The 25612-nt window shown below is 42.7% G+C and overlaps 1 protein-coding gene across 1 annotated transcript; it reads right to left on the bottom strand.

The window, feature by feature from the left end:
- Positions 1 to 23604: 23604 nt before the first annotated feature.
- Positions 23605 to 25091, bottom strand: LOC122422249 (tubulin alpha-1B chain-like). The gene has a single exon (XM_043438602.1). The coding sequence runs from the start codon at positions 24998 to 25000 to the stop codon at positions 23669 to 23671; it is 1332 nt and encodes a 443-aa protein (XP_043294537.1). The 5' UTR covers positions 25001 to 25091; the 3' UTR covers positions 23605 to 23668.
- Positions 25092 to 25612: the final 521 nt, after the last annotated feature.

The raw sequence follows: 25612 nt of genomic DNA, 5'->3' as shown, positions 1-25612 counted from the left end.
TTTCCCCATCTGTAAAACGAAGACAGTATATACCTGCCTCATAAGATTTAATGAACTGCTTGCTACACCACCCAATAGGTGTTCCATAGCTCTTGGCTTTCTGTGGGTTCTCCTCTGCCTCCCCTGCCCTCTCCTGAGACCAAGTGGGGCAGCTGGCAGGGAACAGAAAGAAAATTCAGCCCTTCTTTATAGCTTTAGATGTTTCAGGTTTATGTCATGTAAGATGTGACTTCATACAAATATGATCCAGACAGCAATGGCTGTTTCTGCCTTTCTTAGCTTTATTTTTTAAACAAATACTTCTATAGTATTTACCATGTGATAGGTACATTGTAGGCATTTGACAAATACTGACTCATCTAATCTTTCAAAACAACCCTATGAAATGTACACTATTATTATTCCCATTTTACAGTTGAGGAAGCAAACCACAGATTGCTTAAGTAACTGGTCCAAGATCACATAACAGGTAAGTGGCACAGCCAGGATCTAGAGCCAGGCAATCCGGTCCAGTCTCTCAGTAGGAGTCATGAACATGTTCTTTATGCTCATTAGGAAGCCCTGCTGAGCCCAAAGTAAGCTTGATGAACTACCAAAGCCAGCTCGGCACACCACAAAATAACAGCAGGGCCAGAAGTATTGATGTTGCAAAAGTCTCTGTTGATAAGCTTCGTGTAGCCACAGCCTCAGATCAGGGACACCGAGATGAAGCTGGCTGAACAGAGCAACAGGCTGATCTCCCAGGTCTCTGGCCCTCTGCCCATCTCTCCACTCCCTCCACCTAGGAGGGTGCAGCCTCCACTCAAGTTTCTCCATCCTTCCCCACCCTCTTGGCTCAGAGAATATGATTTTCTAGCTATTGCAGCCAGAGTGGATGGGAGGGTGGCAGAGGAGGCATCAAGGTAACAACAACAACAAAAAAAATTGTTTGAAATGTTTTAATAACCTTTATTTTTTATGACAAAAGCAATCTGTGTTTGTAGCAGATGTTGCAAAGGGGCTGACTACCTCCATTTCCCACCTCCCTTCTCTCTTCACCTTCCCAGCTAGCAGTAGTCATGTGTCACCAGTCTGGCCGGTGGAACATAAGTCTGTCCTGGAGTCCCTGGGGAAAGCTTTTGTTTTCACGAGAAAAGCATCAGTCCTTCTGGTCCCCCTTTCTACTCTGAAAACACGTGTGATGACTGGAGAGGCTGTGGCCACATCAGGGTCATGAAGGAAAATCCATAAAAATTTCAGACTTTGGTCCTCACTTTGTTGAGCCACTGAACCACTGGAGTTTGGCTTTTGGTTACTTGTAGCCAAGAGCAATCCTATCCACACAATGTTCCACACAATGTTCTGTATAATGTTCATTGTAGGAAAGTCAGAAAATACAGAGGGAAAAAAAGAACAGAGGAAAATATCAACTATATTCCTACCATCCAGAAAAAAACCAAAATTTGTATTCCAATACATAGTTCTTCAATTTTTCCTCTTATAGTTTTTTTTAAAAATATAGAATAATGCTCTACAAATACTTCTTTGTGATTGATTCTTTTCCTTCCCATGTGCTATGGCCATCTTCCTATGTTAATTTACTTGTCATTATATAAATGTTCCAAAGTTTATTTAATCAATTCCCTATTGTTGAACATTTGTTATTTCCAATTTTTAACTGTTGCAAACAATGATAGTGGGAACACATTTGTAGATGCATCTCTTTCTGATGTTTTCCTAAAACATCAGATAATTTCCTAAAGAATTATTTCTTTAGGATAAATTCCTTAAACTGATGTGAATTGCTGAATCAATAACAATGTACAGTTTTTAAGCTTTATATACCTATAGATAAAATGCCCTTCAGAAATGCTTACCCAAATTTTATTATTTCTCTTGTAGTGTGTGCCTTTCCCCTATATCACTGTCAATACTGGGGATTATCATCTTTAAAAAAGTCATCTGTCAGTTTAATAGACTGTTTATAGACTAATTTATATTAATTTAATAATTGAGTTTGACATACTTTCATGACAGTATTTGTCATTTTTAATTCTATTAATCACCAATTATGTGCAGAACATGGGGCTAGATAGTTTGCATATATTTTTTAGTTCTCCCAAATCCATTATCTTTGATTTTGTGGAGAGATATCTTCGATCTCTCTCAAGCTCAGAGAGATTGAGTAACTTGCTCAAAATCACATAGCTAGTAAGAGATCAAACTGGGCTTCATAACTAGGTCTTCTTGACTCCAAAGCAGCTACTATAATAGACAAAGGGGTGGCGGCACTGTATGAGTTCTCAAGTGCTAGCTGGATCAGCCAGAAACCAGTAGGAAAGAGGTGGCACTCCATAAGGGATAGCTGGGGAGAATTGTTTACAGGGATGTGGGGAGGATTAGGGACTGGAGAAGACTCTTGAGAGTGCCTTGGACACCAAGGAGATCAAACCAGTCCATCCTAAAGGAGATCAACCCTGAATATTCATTGGAAGGACTGATGCTGAAGCTGAAGCTCCAAAACTTTGGCCACCTGATGCAAAGAGCTGACTCATTGGAAAAGACTCTGACGCTGGGAAAGATTGAAGGCAAGATGAGAAGGGGGCGACAGGGGATGAGATGGTTGGATGGCATCACCGACTCAATGGACATGAGTTTGAGCGAGCTCTGGGAGATGGTGAAGGATAAGGAAACCTGGCCTGGCGTGCTGCAGTTCATGGGGTCTCAAAGAGTCAGACACGACTTAGTGACTGAACGATAGCGACAGGGGCTGATGAAGTACCAAGAGCTTACCAGCGACTGGAAGTCACAGTCATCCCAGGTCTGAAAGGGCAGAAAGAAAAGCTCTTATGGGGATCTGGTGATGCCTGTAGCTGGGGGAGAGTGGCTACCTGGCAAGAGCTGTGCTCGTTGGTAGAGAAGCCCAGCCATTGCCAAAGCACAGAGCAGGGGGGGGACACAACTCTACACCCAACTCTCATCTTCTGCTGGGGACACACCTTAACTGAATCTGACCGGAAGCCAAAGGACAAGAAATCCTGGATGAATCATGCAAGAAAACCAACCTCTGAGACACGTGACAAGGGAAAGGAGGGTGGAGAATGGACCTACTGGGGCAGGATGGCTCTGTATTATCTTTAGAAGAGTAGAGTAATACTATCCTGCAACTTAAAAACCCATGTACGTGTGCGCTCAGTTGCTTCAGCCGTGTCTGACTCTTTGTGACCCGAAGGACCATAGCCAGCCCAGCTCCTCTGTCCATAGGATTCTCCAGGCAAGAATACTGGAGTGGATTGCCATGCCCTCCTCCAGGGGATCTTCCTGACCCAAGGATTAGACCCACGTCTCTTAAGTCTCCAGCATTGGCAGATAGGTTCTTTACCACTAGAGCCACCTGGAAATCCCTTAAAACCCATGATAAAACTTTAAAACCCATGTGCAAGGCTGGTATACAATGAAATGCAACCACGAAGTGAAGGGCTGAGAACAACCTGGTATATAAAAAATGTTCAATAAAAACGAGATACTATTGTTTTCACACTTAGAAGTAGCACCAGACATGGATCGTTCCAGATTCTTCTCATTATCCTTTTATTCATTGGCAACTCAGGCCTCAAACTATTTGCTGTAAAATGACAGCAAACTATAAAAACAAACCCAAAAATAAATAAATAAATAAAAGAAAAAGAAAGGGGGAAAAATACCCAATTTCTACTCCTTGGGAACACACCTGGGCACATTTCCCAGACTCCCTGTGCTAGCTATGGCCATAAGAGTGAGTTCCTGCTAATGGAACTGATGAGTATAATTTCCAGGCCTGGCCCATAAGAACCTCTCACACACATTCCTTCCTGCTGTCTCCTCTTTTGCCAACTGAGGGCCAATGAGCAAGACATCCTCAGAATCCTTATTTTGAGAAAGAGTCCCTCGTCAGTTTGTGTTTGACCAGGGCCCCCATCCCACCCAACTCCTCCTGACCTGGAATTGCCTTGGCTCCGTAATTATGGAAGGGCGAACTATAAGTTGATGACGTTAAGCTATTGATACATTAGAGCTTCTTTGCAATAGCATCTAGTGCTAGCATCATTAAGAGAAAGACCAACATATTAGTGCAATATTCAGACAAGGAGCCAGACCAGCATTGACAGAAATTAATAAATGCACAGAGAGGCTTCTCAGGAAGGAAACCTTCTGGTCTAACGTCCCCAATTTTACTTTCTATGATGAGAACTTAATTGTGGTTTACTTGGATTATTATGCTCTACCAAGAATCTCTAATAAAAATCCTTGGCAATGATGAGAAAGATCCAAAAGTGAGAGACGTGGCACTGTTTCTCATCAGCTTGAGAAGTTTTGGGTGATGTCCAGTGCCCACTCCTTCAGAGAAGTGGACCTCAGGCAAAGGACTCAACTTCTTCAAGTTATGGACAAAGAACTGAACAGTGTCAAACACACAGCTGGCTGTCAGTGCAGGCTTGATGAATAAGACAATAAAGTGAGAAAAAGAGATGAAAGTTTGGTCCCTCCCTTCTCTTCCTCAATGAAGCCTATGTCTGACTCCTGTGGTTCCTTGTCTCAGAAGGAGGTTCGGTTCAGTTTAGTCACTCAGTCGTGTCCGACTATTTGCAACCCCATGGACTGAGGCACGCCAGGACTCCCTGTCTATCACCAACACCCAGAGCTTGCTCAAACTCATGTCCATCTAGTTGGTGATGCCATCCAGCCGTCTCATCCTCTGTCATCCCCTTCTCCTCCTGCTTTCAATCTTTCCCAGCATCAGAGTCTTTTCCAATGAGTCAGTTCTTAGCATCAGGGGGCCAAAGTATTGGAGTTTCAGCTTCAGCATCAGTCCTTCCAATAAATATTCAGGACTGTTTTCCTTTAGAACAGACTGGTTTGATCTCCTTGCAGTCCAAAGGACGTTCAAGCGTCTTCTCCAGCATCACAGTTCAAAAGCATCAATTCTTTAGCTCTCAGCTTTCTTTATAGTCCACTTTCACATTCATACATGACCCCTGGAAAAGCCATAGCTTTCACTAGACGGACCTTTGTTGGCAAAGTAATGTCTCTGCTTTTTAATATGCTGTCTAGGTTAGTCATAGCTTTTCTTCCAAGGAGCAAGCATCTTTTAATTTCATGGCTGCAGTCACCATCTGCAGTGATTTTGGAGCCCAAGAAAATAGTCTGTCACTGTTTCCATTGTTTCCCCATCTATTTGCCATGAAGTGATGGGGCCAGATGCCATGATCTTAGTTTTCTGAATGTTGAGTTTTAAGTCAACTTTTTCACTCTCCTCTTTCACTTTCATCAAGAGGCTCTTTAGTTCCTCTTCGCTTTCTGCCATAAGGGTGGTGTCATCTGCATATCTGAGGTTATTGATTTTTCTCCCGGCAATCTTGATTCCAGCTTGTGCTTCATCCAGCCTGGCTTTTCACATGATGTACTCTGCATGTAAGTTAAATAAGCAGGGTGACTCTATACAGGCTTGACATACTCCTTTCCCAATTTGGAACCAGTCTGTTCTTCCATGTCCAGTTCTAACTGTTGCTTCTTGACCTGCATACAGATTTCTCAGGAGGCAGGTAAGGTGGTCTGGTATTTCCATCTCTTTCAGAATTTTCCACAGCTTGTTGTGATCCACACAGTCAAAGGCTTTGGCATAGTCAATAAAGCAGAAGTAGATGTTTTTCTGGAACTCTATTGATTTTTCAGATTTTTCAGATTTTTGGCAATCTGATCTCTGGTTCCTCTGCCTTTTCTAAATCCAGCTTTAACATCTGGAAGTTCACAATTCACATACTGTTGAAGCCTGGCTTGGAGAATTTTGAGCATTACTTTGCTAGCATGTGAGATGAGTGCAATTGTGTGGTAGTTTGAACATTCTTTGGCCTTGCCTTTCTTTGGGATTGGAATGAAAACTGACCTTTTCCAATCCTGTGACCACTGCTGAGTTTTCCAAATTTGCTGGCATATTGAGTGCAGCACTTTCACAACATCATTGTTTAGGATTTGAAATAGCTCAACTGGAATTCCATCACCTCCACTGAAGTGAAGAAGAAGTGAAGTCGCTCAGTCATGTCCGACTCTTTGCGACCCCATGGACTGTAGGCCACCAGACTCCTCCGTCCATGGATTTCCCAGGCAAGAATACTGGAGCGGGTTGCCATTTCCTTCTCCAGGGTATCTTCCCAACCCAGGGATCAAACCTGGGTCTCCCACATTGCAGGCAGACACTTTGTTCATAGTGATGCTTCCTATGGCCTACTTGACTTCACATGCCAGCATGTCTGACTATAGGTGAGTGAGCACACCATCGTGGTTATCTGGGTCATGAAGGTCTTTTTTGTATAGTTCTTCTGTGTATTCTTGCCAACTCTTCTTAATATCTTCTGCTTCTGTTAGGTCCATACCATTTCTGTCCATTATTGTGCCCATCTTTGCATGAAATTGTCCCCTTGGTATCTTTAATTATCTTGAAGAAATCTCTAGTCTTTCCCATTCTATTGTTTTCCTCTATTTCTTTGCATTGATCACTGAGGAAGGTTTTCTTATCTCCCCTGGCTATTCTTTGGAACTCTGCATTCAAATGTGTATATCTTTCCTTTTCTCCTTTGCCTTTAGCTTCTCTTTTTTTCACAGCTGTTTGTAAGGCCTCCTCAGACAACCATTTTGCCTTTTTGCTCTTCTTTTTCTTGGGGATGGTCTTGATCACTGCCTCCTGTACAATATCATGAACCTCCATCCATAATTCATCAGGCTTTCTGTCTATCAGATCTAATCCCTTGAATCTATTTGTCACTTCCACTGTATAATTGTAAGGGATTTGATTTAGGTCATACCTGAATGGTCTAGTGATTTTCCTTATTTTCTTCAATTTGGTAAACAGTAATTGGAAAGAAAAGGAAGACAAAGGAAGGATAAAGACATGGTGATGGCCAGCTCCGTGTCTCATTCCTCTTCCTTTGAGGTTGACATGGGACTCCACTTCCTCTGTGAGCATCCCTGCAGCCCACTGGTGGCTCACAAAATATAACCATGAAGTTAGAAAACAGATTCTGGATTCAGGCTTCCTGGGTTTGAATCCTGGCTCTCTCTCTCACCAACACGCACTTCAGACAATGCCTGGACTAAGAGACTGCAGTAAACATTAGCTGTCATGACTATTATTGCTTCAGTCAAAGCTTCAGTACCTGTCAGCAGATGGAGGCATTCTGAACAATGTCATTTCCTTTCCTTCTTGGAAAGTGCCAACATTTGTTCCACTCCAAGGTGGTGGAGTTTGTAAAGGATCTATCTGCCAATGCCAGAGACGCCAGAGACATGAGTTCAATCCCTGGGTCAGGAAGATCCCCTGGAATAGGAAATGGCAACCCACCCCATTATTCTTACCTGGAAAATTCCACGGACAGAGGAGCCTGCTGGGCTGCAGCCCATGGGGTCACAAAGAGTCGTACACAATGGAGCACACACATGATGAAGGAGTCATCTTGTCTTAAAGCTCCTGCTCCCATTCATATCCTGTTTGAATGAATGTCATCAAGTCAGAAAAACATTTTTTTAATGATTTGTGAGTCTCGTAAATAGACTAGAAGAAAGGGGGAAACTTCAGAATTACTAGGGCACAGGCCTCTGTTCTAGTCTTATGAAGACAGTGATGAATGGATAGATGATCTGGTTACGCCAGGTTTCCAAGGCCTGAGTGGGCAGTGCGGCTAAGGCCAGCATCGTTGTTGCTGTTCAGTCACTAAGTTGTGTCCGACTCTTTTCAACCCCATGGACTGCAGCACACCAGGCTTCCCTGTCCTTCACCATCTCTTCAAGTTTGCTCAAATTCACGTCCATTGAGTCAGGGATGCTAGCTAACCATCTCATCTTTTGCCACCCCCTTCTCCTTTTGCCTTCAATCTTTCCTAGTATCAGGGTCCTTTCCAATGAATCTGCTCTTCACATCAGGTGGCCAAAGTATTGGAGCTCAGCTTCAGCAGTAATCCTTCCAATGAATATTCAGGGTTGATTTTCTTTAGGACTGACTGATTTGATCTCCTTGCACTCTGAGGGACTCTCAAGTGTCTTCTCCAGCACCACGGGTCCAAAACAGTTCTTTGGCTCTCAGCCTTCTTTATGGTCCAACTCTCACATCCATGCATGACTACTGGAAAAACCATAGCTTTGACTATATGGACCTTTGTTGGCAAAGTGATGTCTCTGCTTTTTAATACGTTCTCTAGGTTTGCCATAGTTCCTTCCACAGAGCAAGCATCTTTTAATTTTATGGCTGCAGGCACTGTTTGTAGTGATTTTGGAACCCAAGAAAATAAAATTTGTCACTGCTTCCACTTTTTCCCCTTCTATTTTCCATAATGGAATCAGATGCCTTCATCTTAGCTTTTTTAACTTTCCATGAGTTAAATGGAGAATTATCCCATGATTATCCCATTATCTATGATGACAAGAGAGAAGTAATGACCGCAGAGCATTAAAACATCTATAACATGACTGTAATAGGTAAAAAGACATGTCTTTATATATATTCCATCAATTTAAGTGGCCTAAAGCCTAACATCCCATACAATGAAATTACAGTGTAACATGGTTAGTGTATAAAGAAGGTGTAATGACTATATGCTGCTGCTGCTAAGTCGCGTCAGTTGTGTCCGACGCTGTGCGATCCCATAGCCATTGCCTTCTCCAATGACTATACAGTCGCTGAGATTAACCCAAAGTTCCCTAACCTAAAGTCTTGGTGTCATGTCATAGCATGGCCAGGAGGAACATTCTAGATAAATGAATAGGCAGAGAAATGGAGAAATAGAGATTATTCAAGCCCATCTCCTATGTACCAGGTGCTTGATGGTGACTCCTTTGATCATTACTGAATCTGCGTTTTATAGATAGCTTTCAGGAAGCCATATGTTCCTGCAATGGAAGTACAGCTTTAAATCCAGGAATTACGATGACCTGGATTTAAAGCTGTGCTTTGTCGCTTTCCAGCTGTGTGATTTTCAGAAAAGTTACAGAGCCTCTCTGAGTTGGAAGGAGAAAAAGGGCTAGTGTATGTTAAACCCTGGTACATAGTAGGGGTCTAAGCAGTTCATTTTTTTTTTTTCTCTTGCTTTTATTAGTGGTTTTCAACTTTGGCTACCCATCACAATTTCAAAAAAATACTCTAGATTGAGTCCTTTCTTTGGAGGGTTGGATTTAATTGGTCTAGGGTGTGGGCTGGCCGTGGGCAGGGGGATTTTGAAAATTTCCACTAGGGGAAATCTAAAGTGAAACTAAGGTTGAAAGCCATTTGTCTTAATTGAATCCAGTGTCTGAAGGAAGTCAGCAACTGACGAAATAATAGGATCGCTGATCATCTTGGGCTGAGGTATCAGAACCAGGAATTCTGGAAATGCTGATGCTTCCTCTTCAACTCAGGGAAAGGACACAGAAATCCTGCATCCCTCTGCTAATGTCCTCCAGGAGAGCCGATTTATGCAGCTGGAGGGAAGGACTGACTGGTGGTTTTATCTTAATGAAGGATGCCACTTGGGGTAAACCAGTTCCTTAGAACTAAGTGTCTGAGTCAAAGACCTGTGGGTGTTAATTCTTCAAATGAAATGCATGTTCCAGGAAGCAAGAGAAGTCAGTTCTGTTGTCTTCCTGGAGAATTGAGGGTCTGGATGCAGTTTCCTGGCTGTGTAACACTTAAGGCAAGTTCTCTAAACTCACTTTGCTTCAATTTTCCTGTCCATTAGGGACATGACCACTTTTAATGAAAATTATCTGAAAGCTTGATCTTCTAAGGGGAAAAAAAATGTTATACGGATCCTGATTCACAATTTTACATATGTTTTACATTTATGGAAGTTCAATACGCAGATGACACCACCCTTATGGCAGAAAGCGAAGAGGAACTAAAAAGGCTCTTGATGAAAGTGAAAGAAGAGAGTGAAAAAGTTGGCTTAAAACTCAACATTCAGAAAACTAATATCATGGCATCCAGTCCCATCACTTCATGGCAAATAGATGGGGAAACATGGAAACAGTGACAGACTATTTTCTTGGGCTCCAAAATCACTGTAAACGGTAACTGCAGCCATGAAATTAAAAGATGCTTGCTCCTTGGAAGAAAAGCTATGACCAAGCTAGACAGCATATTAAAATGCAGAGACATTACTTTGCCAACAAAGGTCCGTCTAGTCAAAGCTATGGTTTTTCCAGTAGTCATGTATGGATGTGAGAATTAGACTATAAAGAAAGCTGAGCACCAAAGAATTGATGCTTTTGGACTGTGGTATTGGAGAAGACTCTTGAGAGTCCCTTAGATTGTAAGGAGATCAAACCAGTCAATCCCAAAGGAAATTAATCCTGAATATTCACTGGAAGGACTGATGCTGAAGCTGAAGCTCCAGTACTTTGGCCACCTGAAGTTAAGAACTGACTCATTGGAAAAGACCCTGATGCTGGGAAAGATTGAAGGCAGGAGGAGAGGGGGATGACAGAGGATGAGACAGTTGGATGGCATCACCAACTCAATGGACATTAGTTTGAGTAAGCTCTGGGAGTTGGTGATGGACAGGGAAGCCTGGCATACTGCAGTCCTTTGCAGTCTTTGGGGTTGCAAAGAGTTGGACATGACTGAGTGACTGAACTGAAATGAACAAACCTCATTAAATTTTTCCTGATTAGATAAGCCCTAAATTCCCTTCCAACTTTATAAAATTAACTCCAATTAAAGTATTGTTTAAGGTTATACTATCTGGGTGGGCTCTACTGGGAGGCTGCTAAAGGGAGAAGGACTTCTGGAGGTGGGGGATCCGAGCAGGAACTCAGTTCAGTTCAGTCGCTTAGTTGTGTCTGACTCTTTTTGACCCCATGGACTGCAGCACGCCAGGCTTCCCTGTCCATCACCAACTCCCATAGCTTACTCAAACTAATGTCCATTGAGTTGGTGATGCCATCCAACCGTCTCATCCTCTGTCATCCCCTTCTCCTCCTGCCTTCAATCTTTCCCAGCATCAGGGTCTTTTCCAATGAGTCAGTTCTTTGCATCACGTGGCCAAAGTATTGGAGTTTCAGCTTCAACATTAATCCTTCCAATGAACATTCAGGATTGATTTCCTTTAGGATGGTCTGGTTGGATCTTCTTGCAGTCCAAGGGACTCTCAAGAGTCTTCTTCAACACCATAGTTCAAAAGCATCAATTCTTTGGTGTTCAGCTTTCTTTAGAGTCCAACTCTCACATCCATACACGACTACTGGAAAAACCATAGCTTTGACTAGACGGACCTTTGTTCGGCAAAGTAATGTCTCTGCATTTTAATATGCTGTCTAGCTTGGTCATAACTTTTCTTCCAAGGAGCAAGCATCTTTTCATTTCATGGCTGCAGTCACCATCTGCAGTGATTTTGGAGCACCCCAAATTAAAGTTTGTCACTGTTTCCACTGTTTCCCCGTCTATTTGCCATGAAGTGATGGGACCAGATCCCATGATCTTAGTTTTCTGATGTTGAGTTTTAAGCCAACTTTTTCACTCTCCTCTCACTTTCATCAAGAGGCTCTTTAGTTCTTCTTCGCTTTCTGCCATAAGTGTGGTGTCATCTGCATATCTGAGGTTATTGATATTTCTCCTGGCATCTTGATTCCAGTTTGTGCTTCATCCAACCCAGAGTTTCTCATGGTGCACTCTGCATATAAGTTAAACAGTTTAGAGCAGGAACTAAAGGTGCTGCATCTCTAGATGGAGCGAGTCATTTCAAAGACCTTGAACTAAGGCAGCCCTCAGTACATACTTAGTTGCTCATTCACGTCCAATTCTTTGAGACCTCATGGACTGTAGCTCTCCAGGCTCCTCTGTCCAGGGCATTTCCCGGCCAGAATACTGGAGGGGTTTGCCATTTCCTCCTCCAGGGGATCTTCCCCACCCAAGGATCAAACCCAAATCTCCTGTGCCTCCTGCATTGCAGGCAGATTCTTTACCTCTGAGCCATTAGGGAAGCCCAGGCAGCCAGGCAGTACCTAAAAGATTGTCAGGAAAAGGAATCAGGCCAAAGAATTACAATCCTATCTCTTTCTTCTGGAATAAATGTCTTTAAAATGGTTTTCAAAGTCTGGTGTAGAAAATCCACATTTTATTGTCTTGTTGGAAGCCACACACTCTTTGGACCAGCAAAGCTGGCTGGAAAGGGTACCAGTGCACTCAAATCCCACCCCTCCCAGCAGCTCATTGTGGATCCAACCTGGGCAAGTGGCTTCACCTCTCACTGCCCTTGCCTGTAACAAGCAGATAACAGCACTAACCTCACAGGACTGGTATGAGAAATAGCTAATAAAAATGGGGTAGAGACACGCCCAATTTAAATGCAAACGGCTGTAAAACAACAAAAAGCATACTTAAAGATATCCACTGCTGGGAGATTGTGGGGGATGGTGAGGGAGGAGAGACAATAGGCCTTTGAGAGAAGCTCATTTACTTTTCTCTCTAGTGTACACTTCAGTTAATCAATGAAAATACATTATTCCATGTGCCAGACACCAAGCCGGACTGGGAAACACAGAACAGTCTTGGTTCTCATGTAATTTGTTAGTCAACCATTCCAGGAAACACACGCAAAAATTCATTGAAAAACATTTGAAATCACAGCTCACTCCCTCTCTCTCTTTCTATGGTATTACCAAATTCTCTCTCTCTGCAGAAAATAGTGCTAGAGTTATAAGAAATGCAAAGGCTTATAAGATGCATCACCACCCTTGAAGAGCTTGAAATCTCACCTTAAAGAGAAGATATATATGGAAAAGAGGAAAATAGTCCAAGGCAACGTAAGACCCAAGGCCAAGTGAATATTCAACTTCTTTCATTTGTGCTTATTTTCCATCTGAGTGGCTCCCTTCTCCACTCTCTCCTTTCTTTCTTAAGACTCAATTCAACACTCCTCCCATTTCTCTAGGTCTCTCTCAGGACTGATGTAAACCAACTAGCATATTTGCAGCGCTATAAATAGCCAGGACCTGTAAAGTGCCTGCCCTGTCAAAGCATTCAAATTCATCTTCTTACGCGGTTATTTACATGTAATAAAATGCTCAGATTCTAAGTATACAGCTGAGTGAGTTTTTGACAAATGTATGCACCCTGATTACATACAGAGCATTTTTATCCCCCAGGAAGTTTTCTCCAGTTCCCTTCCATCAGTTACCTCTCATCTAGAGCCCACTGCTGTTCTGATTTCCCTCATTGCAGCTTAGCTTTACCTGTAGATCTTTATATAAATGGCATTATAATGTATGCACTCTTTTGTATCTAGCTTTCTTTGATGCGGCATACTGTTTTTGAAATCCATTCACTTTTGTTGTATGTATCACTAATATGTTTCTTTGCACTGCTGAGTAGCATTTCTTTGCATGAATATATGATAATTTGTTTACCATTTAATTGTTTAGGGACATTTGGCTTGTTATCAGGTTTTTACCATTTATGACAAAGTTGTTATAAACATTCTTGTATAAGTCTTTGTGGACATATGTGGTTTTCCCCTTAGTTTTGTTGAAATATAATTGACCTCATATCATGTAAGTTTAAGATAAATAATGTGATGATTTTATACACATATATTTTGAAGTGATTACCACAACAGAGTTAGTTAACACCTCCATTACCTCACATAATTACCATTTCTTTTATGTGGAAAGAATATTTGAGATCTACTCCTTTAGCAGCTTTCCAGCATATAATAAAATATTGTTGGAAATTCCCCAGTGGTCCAGTGGTTAAAACTCTGTGCTCTTACTGCTGAGGACCTGGGTTCAACCCGTGGTAGGAGAACTAAGATGTGGAGGAAAATACACACACACACACACACACACAGTTAACTATAGTCCCCCTGATGTACATTAGATCCATAGAACTTATTCTTCTTATAGATGGAAGCTTGTACCCTTTGACCAGGATCTCCCCATTTCTTTCTCCCCCAGTTCCTGGTAACCACTAATCTACTCTCTGCTCCTATAAATTCGGTTTTTAAAATTTCATATACAAGTGATATTATATGATGTTTGTCTTCTTCTGTCTGACTTATTTCATTTAACATTATGTCTTCAGAATCCACTCATATCATCAAAATGACAGAATTTTCTTCTTTCTCATTGCCAAATAATATACTCATATGTATATGCCACGTCTTTATTCATCCATCATCCTGTCTAAGAAATCTTTGCCCACCCCAAGGTATTCTCTGTGTTTTAACTTGAATTATTTTTGGTGGTTGGTATGTCAAAGAGTCTACCAACACCATTCTTTGCAAAGACTGCCCTCTTTGAATAATATTGGTCCCTTGGTCAAAAATCAACTGACTTTATGTGTGGGTCTATTTCTGAATTCTATTGTGTTCCAATGATCTATTTTCAATCCTTATGTCAATACCACGCTGTCTTGATAAACCTAAGTTAAAAGTAAGTCTTTGCATTTGTCAACTATTGCTGCATAACAATTTTCTCCAAATTTAGCAGCATAAAGCAACAGACAAGAATTATTTCACACCATTTCTGACAGCTGGGGATCTGAGAGCACCTACACTGAGGAGTTCCATCTCAGAGTCTCTCATGAGGTTGTAGTCAAGCTATTGGCCAGGACTGCAGTCATGGGAAGACAGCAGGGACTGCAGAGTTTATTCCCAGGTTCACTAATGCAGCTGCTGACAGAGGCCTCAGGTCCTTGCTGGCTGCTGGCCTTGAGCTTCAATTCCTCACCATGTGGGGCTGTCCATAGCACTGTTCACGACGGACTGGCTTCTCTCAGAACAAGTGATTAAAAAGAGAATAAGAGAGGGAAGGAAATGAAAGAGAGAGAGATCACAATATCTTTCATAACTTAATCTAGGAAGCAACATATCACCACTCTGTCATAGACTCTTGGCCACACAGACCAGCCTGATATCACCTGGGAAGGGACCACTCAAGGATAATATCAACAAGCAGGGATGATTGGAGGCTATTTGTATGCTGGTTACAATCTTGAAATCACAATCTTGAAGTCATACATATGAGTCACTTAACTTGGTTTTTCTCTTTCAAGATAGTTTTGACTGCTCTAGATTCTTTGCATTTTCAGATAAGTTTTGGAATAGGCTTGTTGATTTCCAAAAATTATACTGCTGGAACTTTCAGTGGGATGGCATTGAATCTATAATCAATTTGGGTAGTATTAACATCTCATCAATCTTGAGTGTGAAGTATATGAATATGGTACTTCTCTCTATTTATTTAGGTCTTTGGGCTTCCCTGGTGGCTCAGATGGTAAAGCGTCTGCCTGCAGTGCAGGAGACCTGGGTTCAATCCCTGGGTTGGGAAGATCCTCTAGAGAAAGGAATGGCTGCCCACTCCAGCATTCTTGCCTGGAGAATTCCATGGACAGAGGAGCCTGGCAAGCCCCAGTCCATGGGGTCACAAAGAATAGGACACAACTAGGCGACTTGCACTTTTCACTTCCATTTAAGTCTTTAATTTCTCTCAGCATTTTTTTTTCATTTCTGATGTAGAAGGATTGCACATTTTAATTTATTTCTAAGCATGTTTCCTGACAATATTATAATGAAATTAAAAAATATTGTCTACCAATTGTTGCTAATATAGAGTAGCAAGACTGATTTTTTTTGTACCTACCTTATATTTTGCAGGAGAAGGCAATGGCACCCCACTCCAGTACTCTTGCCTGGAAAATCCCATGCATGGAGGAGCCTGGTAGGCTGCAGTCCATGGGGTCTCGAAGAGTCGGACACGACTGAGCGACTTCACTTTCACTTTTCACTTTCATGCATTGGAGGGGGAAATGGCAACCCACTTCAGTGTTCTTGCCCAGAGCATCCCAGGGATAGGGGAGCCTGGTGGGCTGCCGTCTATGGGGTCGCACAGAGTTGGACACGACTGAAGTGACTTAGAAGTAGCAGTATATTTTGCAGCTTTGCTAAATTCAATTAGTTCTAGTAGTTATTCTATAGACTCCCTAAGATTTTCCATGAAAGCAATAAAATACACTAAAGCTAGTGTTCTTCGTTTCTGATATTTATTCTTTTCATTTCTTTCTCTTCCCTTCTAGTACTGTCTCACACAAGGGCCAAAAAAGATTTTCTATAGAGGGCCTGGTAGTAAATATTTTAGGTTTTGCAGGCCATATGGTCTCTGTCACAACTCCTTAGCTCTGCTGCTGCAGCCCCAAATCAGCCTTAGGCAATATGTAAATGAACGTATGTAACTGTGTTCCGGGAAAATATTCTTCCTAAAACTCAGTGACCAGGCTGGATGTGGCCGGTGAGCCTTGTTTAAAAGTATTAAGGTCATGAAAGTGAAGGAAAGACTAAGGAGTTTTTTTGCACTGAAGATGACAGGAGAGACGTGACAATTCAGTGTAGCACGTGAGCATAAATCATATCCTTTTGTTTGAAGGACCCCATTGAGATTGTTGGTGGAACTAGAGTGGGTCTGAGGATTAGGTGGTAGTGGTGTCAATGTTAATTTTCTGATTTTTATGGTTGTGCTGTGATTCATGTCTTTGTGTAGAGGAAAATGGTACACAAATATCAAAGGTGATGGGGCATGATGTTGGCAGAACTTTCAAATGGTTCAGGAAAAAAAGTTCTTTGTGCTATTCTTGCAAACCAAAAAGTTATTATTAGGCCACATAATATAAGGAGCAATTCTAGATCTGTGGCATATAAGAAGGATAAATCCAGAAAACTGTGAGCCTATCTAAACATCCTAAAGCTAGAATGAGGCATGGAAAGATAGCTCTTTAGGTTTTAAATGTAGCACAACTCTGCTGACACCTCGATTTTGGACTTCTAAGCTCCAAAATTATGAGGCAATAAATTTCTGGGTTTTCTTAAAGTCATCTAGTTTATGGTACTTTGTGATGACAGTCTGAGAAACTACTACGGACACCTTGCCTTTGTGGTCCAACGATCATACCTCCTCAGATCCTCACACTACCTCCCTCTTGAAAAATGGTGTTCTCATGAAATATGGTTCTTAGACTGCTCTGCCTTTTCCTCCTGCCTTCCTCCCCAACTTGCACTAAAAAATTCATTTTAAAAAAAAAAAAAAATGGAGTCTCTACTGTTTTCCAAGCCCTGTTCCAGGGGCTGGGAATATAACATTTTTAAAGACTTTTATCCCCCTCTTAGAAATCATATAAAGTTTTGACTGCTTTTCTTACTATTTCTCCTAAATTGTTAATAAATTTCAAGAGAACATTTCATATTTCCATCATTTTTCTATACTTTTTTTCAAAACTCTAAAAAATATCTTCCTCCACTTTTAGTCCAGGTTTAGAACTTTCACACATAAAATGGCACTTTTAATTTCATAGCTACATTTCATCAGATGGAAATTACAGCATGTTAGAATTATGGAAATAGGATCTATTATAACTCACATCTTTTCCTCAAACATGATGTGCTACAATTTTATGCAGGCTTTGATTAGTATTCATGTGAACAAAATTGAATGTTTTATAAAATAGATATTATTAATATTTATTTCCTTTTTAATTTCCCCTGCTAGCTGCTAATTAAAGGTCAGGTGGTCTCAGGCTCCCAGATTAAGCCTGTAAGACAGAAAACTCACTGACTGATTGCCTGTACTTTTGGCAACATAGTAGTGAAAAGTCTGGGCTTGGGGGCCGGAGTAGGGGATGGGGCCTGCAGAAATAGCTCGAGATTCACAGATCCAGGTGGTCTGCTTTTCCTGCTGTTTCTCTTACACAGTTTGAGTTTCCTCTGGAATTTGAGCAGTAGAATAAGACTTTCAACCTGAAAATTGGACTTTCTGAAGAAACAGTTAAGTTAGTTGTTTTGCAACCCAATGGATTGTATGCCGAGCTCTTCTGTCCATGACATTCTCCAGGCAAGAATATTGGAGTGGGTAACCATTCCCTTCTCCAGGGCATCTTTCCAACCCATGGATAGAACCCTGGTCTCCTGCATTGCAGGTGGATTCTTTACCATCTGAGCCACCAAGGACAGTAAAAGTTGAACTATTGAGAAGGAACTTGCCATACACTGAGAGTTTTTGTCTGTCTGGAAATTCGTATCTTAAAATTTACTTCCCAAAGTGATGGTATTTGGAGATGAGGCCTTTGGGAGGTGATTAGGTCATGAGGGTAGGACCCTCATGAATGAGATTAGTGCCCTTATAATAGAGACCCAGGAGAGCTCCCTTCCCGCTCTGCCAGGTAAGAACACAAGAAAAAGACAGAAACCAGAAAGTGGGTCCTCACCAGACACTGAATCAGCCAGACCCCTGGACTTTTCAGCCTCCAGAACTGTGAGGAACAAATATTTGTTGTTTATAAGCCACTCAATCTATGATATTCCATTATAGCAACCCAGCTGACTAAGACAAAACTTTCTAGAACAGTTCTGAGAGACCATCAGAACTTCTATCTTAGACACTAAGGCAAAACACCTGGTAAGAAATCAATGCATCTAGGATTACATTCAATAAAAGTACTTATCAAAAGTTTCATTGATGCATAGTTGAATCCATAATTTCATAATGACTATTTTCAATAGGGCAAGACAGTTCAATGTTAGTCTTCAAACGACATCTAACTTTTGATGTTTTCTTTTTTTAAAAAAAGGAAAGAAGGAAGGAAGGAAGAATGGGAGTAAGGAAGGGAAGAAAGAAGGAAGGTTGGAGGGTAGGAAGATGGGAAGGGGGAAAAGATATGTAAAATATTTTAATGCTTCAAGTATAACTGCAAAGTCAAACACATAACTAACACTGGTGCCTCACCTCCACAGTTTCTGATAAACAGAAGCATTGCTGAGGCTGTGTGTTCTGTACATGTTTGGAAACAGCCACTTTCCTTGAGACACAGTGAAGACTTTAGAAGAAGACAATGTCAGAGTTGTAATATTTCTTGTTCACTTGCTAAGCAGAGTCGCTTACCCAGCCACAAGGCTGAAGGGTGCTCCTGTTAGGGATGGATGAAGCACCAGAAGACTTGGGCCCACTGTTGTCCCTAAAGCATCGGATACTGGAGTAAGGAAACAGGGTTCACGTTTGGGCAGACCTAAGCTGAAAGCAGAGCCTCAAAAAGACGGATCTGTACCTTTGAACTTCTCCTTGGACTTCTCTGGTAGCCCACCGGTTTAGACTTCACCTTCCAGTGCAGGGGTGCAAGTTCAATCCCTAGTCAGGCAGCTAAGAGCCCACATCTCTTGAGGCCAAAACACCAAAACATTAAAGAGAGACAATATTGTAACAAATTCAATACAGACTTTAAAAATGGTATAAACACACACACACAAATAATCTTTTAAAAAATAAATAAAACATAAACTTCTCCTACCACCCTGGCCCATTGGAATGAGTCCCTCAACTGATCTGAAGCTTTCCCTTTTCTCATGAGGGGGAGATTACAGTTCCTGCCCAAGTAGGAATCTCCTTCTCTTCCTTTCCATTCCTTTCCTTCCTTCCTTCCATGAGAGGTCCCTCCCTCATGTCCTCTGTTCATCATATCCACTGGGGATGAGTAGACCTCTTCCTCTTCCTCAAGCAGATTTCAGACAAAGAGCAGAAAATGGATCATAGATTTGGAAGTCTGACAGCAAGAGAGAGAGATGGCCTTTCTTGACCACTTACTGCTTGTGTGACCCTGGGCAAAAGACTTAACTTATCCAAGCTCTTAGCTATAATATGAAGACAATCATAGCACCTGTCTTTGGTTTTGTAAGGCTTCAGTGAAGTGATATATTTTAAATGCTTGGCACATATGCTCCATAAATAGTGGATATCATTATGCACTTGGCACAGAGTAAATGCTCAAAAAAAGAGAGCTATTATTATGATTTATTCATTTAAAAATCAATTTCAAGATAAGATCATCTCTATTGATATAGGAGTACTGTGCCATTTTTAAGGACCCTGTGTCAACCAGCAAACTATTTGTATCAATTGATAGGTGTCCCCAGCAAATAACCAATCAAAAGTGTCTCTCCTACACTCTGGGAAATAACGAATCAGAGTTGTCACTCCCACATCCTGGTGTGGAAGTTTGCTCACTGTTGGGGGAACTAGGGTAGGAATGGAGGGGAAGACTAGCTGAAGAAAGCAAGACTTCCTGCCTGGAGCAGGGATCGACCAGAGTAGCTTCAGGAAAGTACTAGGTGTACTTTCTCCTTCATTCAGTGTATATGTTTTGGACACCTACAGGCTTTTTAATTTTTTTTTAGATTCTGAATAGAGCATAGAATAGACGTGGGTTTGCCCCATGGATTTTACAATCTAGTTGGAAAGACAGATAATAAATAAGAAGGGAATCTAATAAATGTACAGCAAACAGTTGCTAACAGTGTGGTGATAGAAAAGAACGGGATGTGCTGGGAAAATAATAGGAGTGGACAAGTTTAGTTCAGGGCAGGAGGATCACTCTGAGGAAGCGTCCTCTGGACCTGCCGGGGGCAAGCAGCCCCCCACCTCCTGCCCCTCTGCCTTCCTCTGGTCCCCACCTTGGTCTTCCTTCATCCTTCACTGGGCACTGTGCTTGTTTCTGAGAACACAGATGCAGGAGCCAGAATTGCTCCCCTGGAGAGTGGGGTGGGCAGGCGGGCCCAGCAGGTGTAGATAATAGAGTGGTGGTAGGGGGACTGCTCATTATGCTGGGGTGTCCTTCCTTGGGCAGTTTTTGAGCTTCGTTGATTACAGTGCTACAGTGTGAGGCCAGGTGCAGCTAGATGCTTTGGGGAAGGCCACTGGAGGGTAGTGATGATGGACGGGAGAGGGGGGAGGAGGGGGTTGAGGCAGGGTTTCCATGCTACGGCTTCTGCAAGAAGGAAGGCTGAGATGGGGCTTCAGGAGCATCACTGAGATGCTGCTCTTAAACCCCTCCACCCTCTATGGGGGGACAGTTGGGTTGTAAATTCTCTCTGGGTTTGGGTGATGGGGGAGGCCACAGTTACCCTCTGGAGGCAGCAGGCATTTCCTAACATATAATTTCATAATTGGAAGATGAAGAGCAGTTCTAATCATTGTGTAATAGAGAGCCATCTAGTCTCTAAATAAATGTTTATTAAGCAACTTCAATGTGCCAGGCATATCTTCCCTGCTGAACCTACAACTGTGAACAAATCAGGTAAAAATATCTGCTCCCAAAAGAAACTTGACATGTTCTTCTCGGATGTTACCAAAAAGTATTAGAGGGATTAAATTAACAAGGCGTATGGCCAACATTGAGTTCCCTACAAGGCACAGGGTGCACTGGAATTCTGTGCTGAACAAGACTGACATGGTTTCTCTATATCTGGAAACTTAGAGCCAGTGCCAAGATTCCTCTAAATATCCACTGTGGACACTGAATCACCTGGTGTGATTGTTCATGCGATTCCTAGCATCTCCCCAAACCTGCTATAGAATCTCAGGAATTTGCATTTTTAAAAATTTATTTATATTTTGGCCCTAGTTCCCTGACCAGGGATTGAACTCATGTCCCCTGTAGCGGAACTTCAGAGTCTTAACCACTGTACCACCAGGGAAGTCTCAGGAGTCTGCATTTTACACGAGCCTCCCCAAATGATTCTTCTGCCCAGTATGATTTGAGAAGTGCTGTGTGAGGCCCTTAATTAGAGTTAACTCCTACCCCGTGTGCAAATGTGAGCATTTTCTGTTTTATTCACCAATGTATAACATTGATCCTGGTTCTATTGATGCTTTAGGAGAAAGTTTGATTTTGCAGTGACCGTGATGTATGTCCAATAAGAACATGAGATTTTTATGTTTATCAGAAGGAAGACTGATTCAGTTGAATGCTTCCATACACCTGAGTAAACAGAAACTCATAGATGCTAAAAGACTCGCCTCAGGTCACATATCCGGGCAGGATGGCAGTTGCCCTGACCCTGCGCTGGGCCCTTTTACTGCCCCCATAAAAGGCACTGGGGTTTGGAGCAGTTGGTCTTGACTCCAGGAAAGACAGAGCTGTCCCCTACTCTCAGCCCTTAGGGACAGACATTCCTATGCTGGGTGGACACAGTTCCTACTCCTGGGACTCCAGCACAAGTTCCAAGAGATAAGCAGCGAGGAAAGTCCAGTTTCGCCCCGGGTGAGGGCTCCTGCCAGCTGTCTCCTCGGCTGAGCTGACCCTAGTCAGGGTGCTGGATCCTTTGAAGTCAAATGCACTTTTTAAAAATGGATTTCCTGAAGTGAGGAATAATCATTCTCATATGTGAACCTGGGAAAATGTAGGTAGTGATGCCAGTGAACAAATGCAGGTTGAAAAACAAATTTTTCTCACTGCCCAAAGAATTTCAGGGTTCTCTCATCTTTTCCATCCACTTCCATAGGAAAAGAGCTTCAGACAAGGCAATCAAGATAGAAGAAGTAGCTAAAATTTGCTAAAATAAACCCCAAATGTGTTAACATATAATGACTCTATAAGCCCTCTCTGCCCTCTTATGTTCCTGGGAACAGCATTGGGAAATCAAAGGATATGTGCGTTCGTGTGTTTGTGTGTGTTACTGAGCTCAAAGGTGACTATTTAATGACTGTGCCTGCATAAATAATATGGATATTTAAGCTAAGCTGGTTAATTCAGAACTGTAAGCCAAACAGTTCTCTCAGGTCTGATTTACCTCAGCTGGCCTTCTATGTTGATAAACTCAATTACTGTCATATCTCCCTTATGATATTTGGAGAGAGTCAGAAGGTACTCTATCCACCCACATCCTAATGGGATGCAAATTTTTATCTGTAAAGTTATTCATTGCTTTACTGTTAGTTACTCTCACCAGGTTTGATCCTTTTGGTTCTGCCCTGACCACCCCATTGTATCTTCACAGTTGCAGATGACAGAAAATTAGTTTTATTTTTCTACAGTTTTTCCCTCTCATGAAACACTCTAACTGAAACCCACTCTTCTCTACAAGTAACTTTATAAGATGCCATTTACACATACACAGTCTCTGTCATTTTCATGTGACTCCTTCCTTTGCAAAGAACACACACACACTCACACACACACACTCAATTCAAGATACTTCAATGAGTCAGTGATCAACTGGGATAGGTTTCAATTCCCACGATTTACTGACAGTTTTTCAGCCAACCTAACATAAGTATTCTGTTAGGGAGTTGCAAATAGAAATGCCTGAAGAGTGAGGCAGACAGCAGAAGGGAGTGGGGCTACCCCAAGCGGAGAAAGCAGTGACTAGGGGGGACACAGGATCTAAAAGCAACATTGTCCAATAGAAATTTTGTGATGATAAAAATGGTCTATACCTGTACTGACCAATATGGCAGACATCAGTTACATGTGGCTAGCAAACACTTGAAATGTGGCTACTTAAAACTGAACTTTCAATTAAATTTCAATTTTAGGAGCCGAATGTGCCAGGGGCAATCCCGTGGGACAGCACAGGGGGCCCCTGCTAGTCAGGACCAGCCAACTACTCCCATGTATGAGTACAGACTCGGGGGAGCCAGGTCTTCTTAATTTTCTAGAGAAACCGGAAATCCCAATCTTTGTGGGAACATCTTAATTTTTTTTTCTTTCTTAAAATCTTTACTTTTGAGACAGCACATAAGTGTTACAGACACACATGGAAATCAATACAGGATCATAGCTGAAAGTGAAGACAATCTAGTCAGAAAGTTTTTATGCCTGTCAGCTAATGCTGAAGCTGAGTATGACATGCTGCAGGACTCAAAGGAATAGTAATTAGTATTCCTCTCCTTCTCCCTCAACAGAATCCACACCAAGCTCCTCATAATCCTTCTCAAGGGCAGCCATGTCCTCGCAGGCCTCCTTCTCCATGCCCTCACCTGCGTACCAGTGAACAAAGGCACGCTCGGCATACATCAGGTCAAACTTGTGGTCCAGGCGAGCCCAGGCCTCAGTGATGGCTGTGGTGTTGCTCAGCTTGCACACAGCTCGCTGGACTTTGGCCAGGTCCCCACCAGGTACCACAGTGGGAGGCTGGGGATTAATGCAAACCTTGAAGCTAGTGGGGCACCAGTCCACAAACTGGATGCTGTGCTTGGTCTTGATGGTGGCGATGGCAGCATTGACATCTTTGGGAACCACGTCACCACGGAACAACAGGCAGCAGGCCATGTATTTACCATGGCGAGGGTCACATTTCACCATCTGGTTGGCTGGCTCAGAGCAAGCAGTGGTGATCTCTGCTACAGAAAGCTGTTGATGGTAGGCTTTCTCAGCAGAGATGACAGGGGCATATGTGACCAGAGGGAAGTAGATGTGGGGATAGGGCATCAGGTTGGTCTGGAACTCTGTCAGATCCACATTCAGGGCTCCATCAAACCTCAGAGAAGCAGTGATGTAGGACACTATCTGGCTAATAAGGCAGTTAAGATTTGTGTAGGTTGGGCGCTCAATTTCGTGGTTTCTACGAGAGATGTCATAGACGGCCTCATTGTCTACCATGAAGGCACAATCAGAGTGCTCCGGGGTGGTGTGGGTGGTGAGGATGGAGTTGTAGGGTTCCACGACAGCTGTGGAGACCTGGGGGGCTGGGTAAATGGAGAACTCCAGCTTGGACTTCTTGCCATAATCGACAGACAGACGTTCCATCAGCAGGGAGGTGAGCCCAGAACCGGTTCCCCCACCAAAGCAGAGGAAAACCAAGAAGCCCTGAAGACCGGTGCACTGGTCAGCCAGCTTCTGAATTCGGTCCAAGACGAGGTCCATGATCTCCTTGCCAATGGTGTAGTGACCTCGGGCATAGTTATTGGCAGCATCTTCTTTGCCTGTGATGAGCTGCTCAGGGTGGAAGAGCTGGTGGTAGGTGCCAGTGCGAACCTCATAAATGACTGTGGGTTCCAGGTCTACAAACACTGCCCTGGGCACATGCTTGCTAGCATCCGTCTCACTGAAGAAGGTGTTGAAGGAGTCGTCTCCTCCCTCAATAGTCTTGTCACTTGGCATCTGGCCATCGGGCTGGATGCCATGTTCCAGGCAGTAGAGCTCCCAGCAGGCACTGCCGATCTGGACACCAGTCTGGCCAACATGGATGGAGATGCACTCACGCATGGCGGCTACGGGTCAGCAGGCGCAGGCAACAGGAGTAGACACGGGTCCCGGTTACCGTCCCCGACAAGCTAAGAGTCGAGGTAAGTGACGCACTCACATCTTAATTTTAAAAACAGCAAACCAGTCTAAGCAAACATCTATGGTACAGTTACGACCAATACGCGTCTCGTTTGCAATTACAGATCCACTCTCCTCATCTTGTTCTCTCCTGGATCCTGCTCCTTCCATCCTACCAGGAGAACATTTCCACAGTCTACCTTCATCAGCCATTTGCAACTTGGGTTTTCTTCTCCCAGCCTGTGAGGCTGGAAGAGCCACCACTTCATATCTCCTTAGACTCTGACCTCCCTCTTCAGAATCCTTCTTTGACCTCACCTCAGAAATGCACCCTCACTAACAAGACGAGTAGAGCCACTTACTCCTATTACAATTCCTCTCTCCTAGTCTTCCCTGCAGAAACACCTCTAGAGAATTCCCCTAACATCTTTAGAACATCAAGAAAGTTCATTCTGTCTCGTAGTGTATGTTCTCAGACGGTAGAGAAAAAGCCTTTGGCTACTTCAATTCTACAGAGCAGTATTTTTCAAATGCTTTTTGAACGTAATGCATAGT

The sequence above is a fragment of the Cervus canadensis genome, chromosome 19, assembly GCF_019320065.1.
Source record: "Cervus canadensis isolate Bull #8, Minnesota chromosome 19, ASM1932006v1, whole genome shotgun sequence".
NCBI lineage: Eukaryota > Metazoa > Chordata > Mammalia > Artiodactyla > Cervidae > Cervus > Cervus canadensis.
The sequence above is the reverse complement of the archived record's forward strand: the minus strand, read 5'-3'. Positions and strand labels throughout refer to the sequence as shown.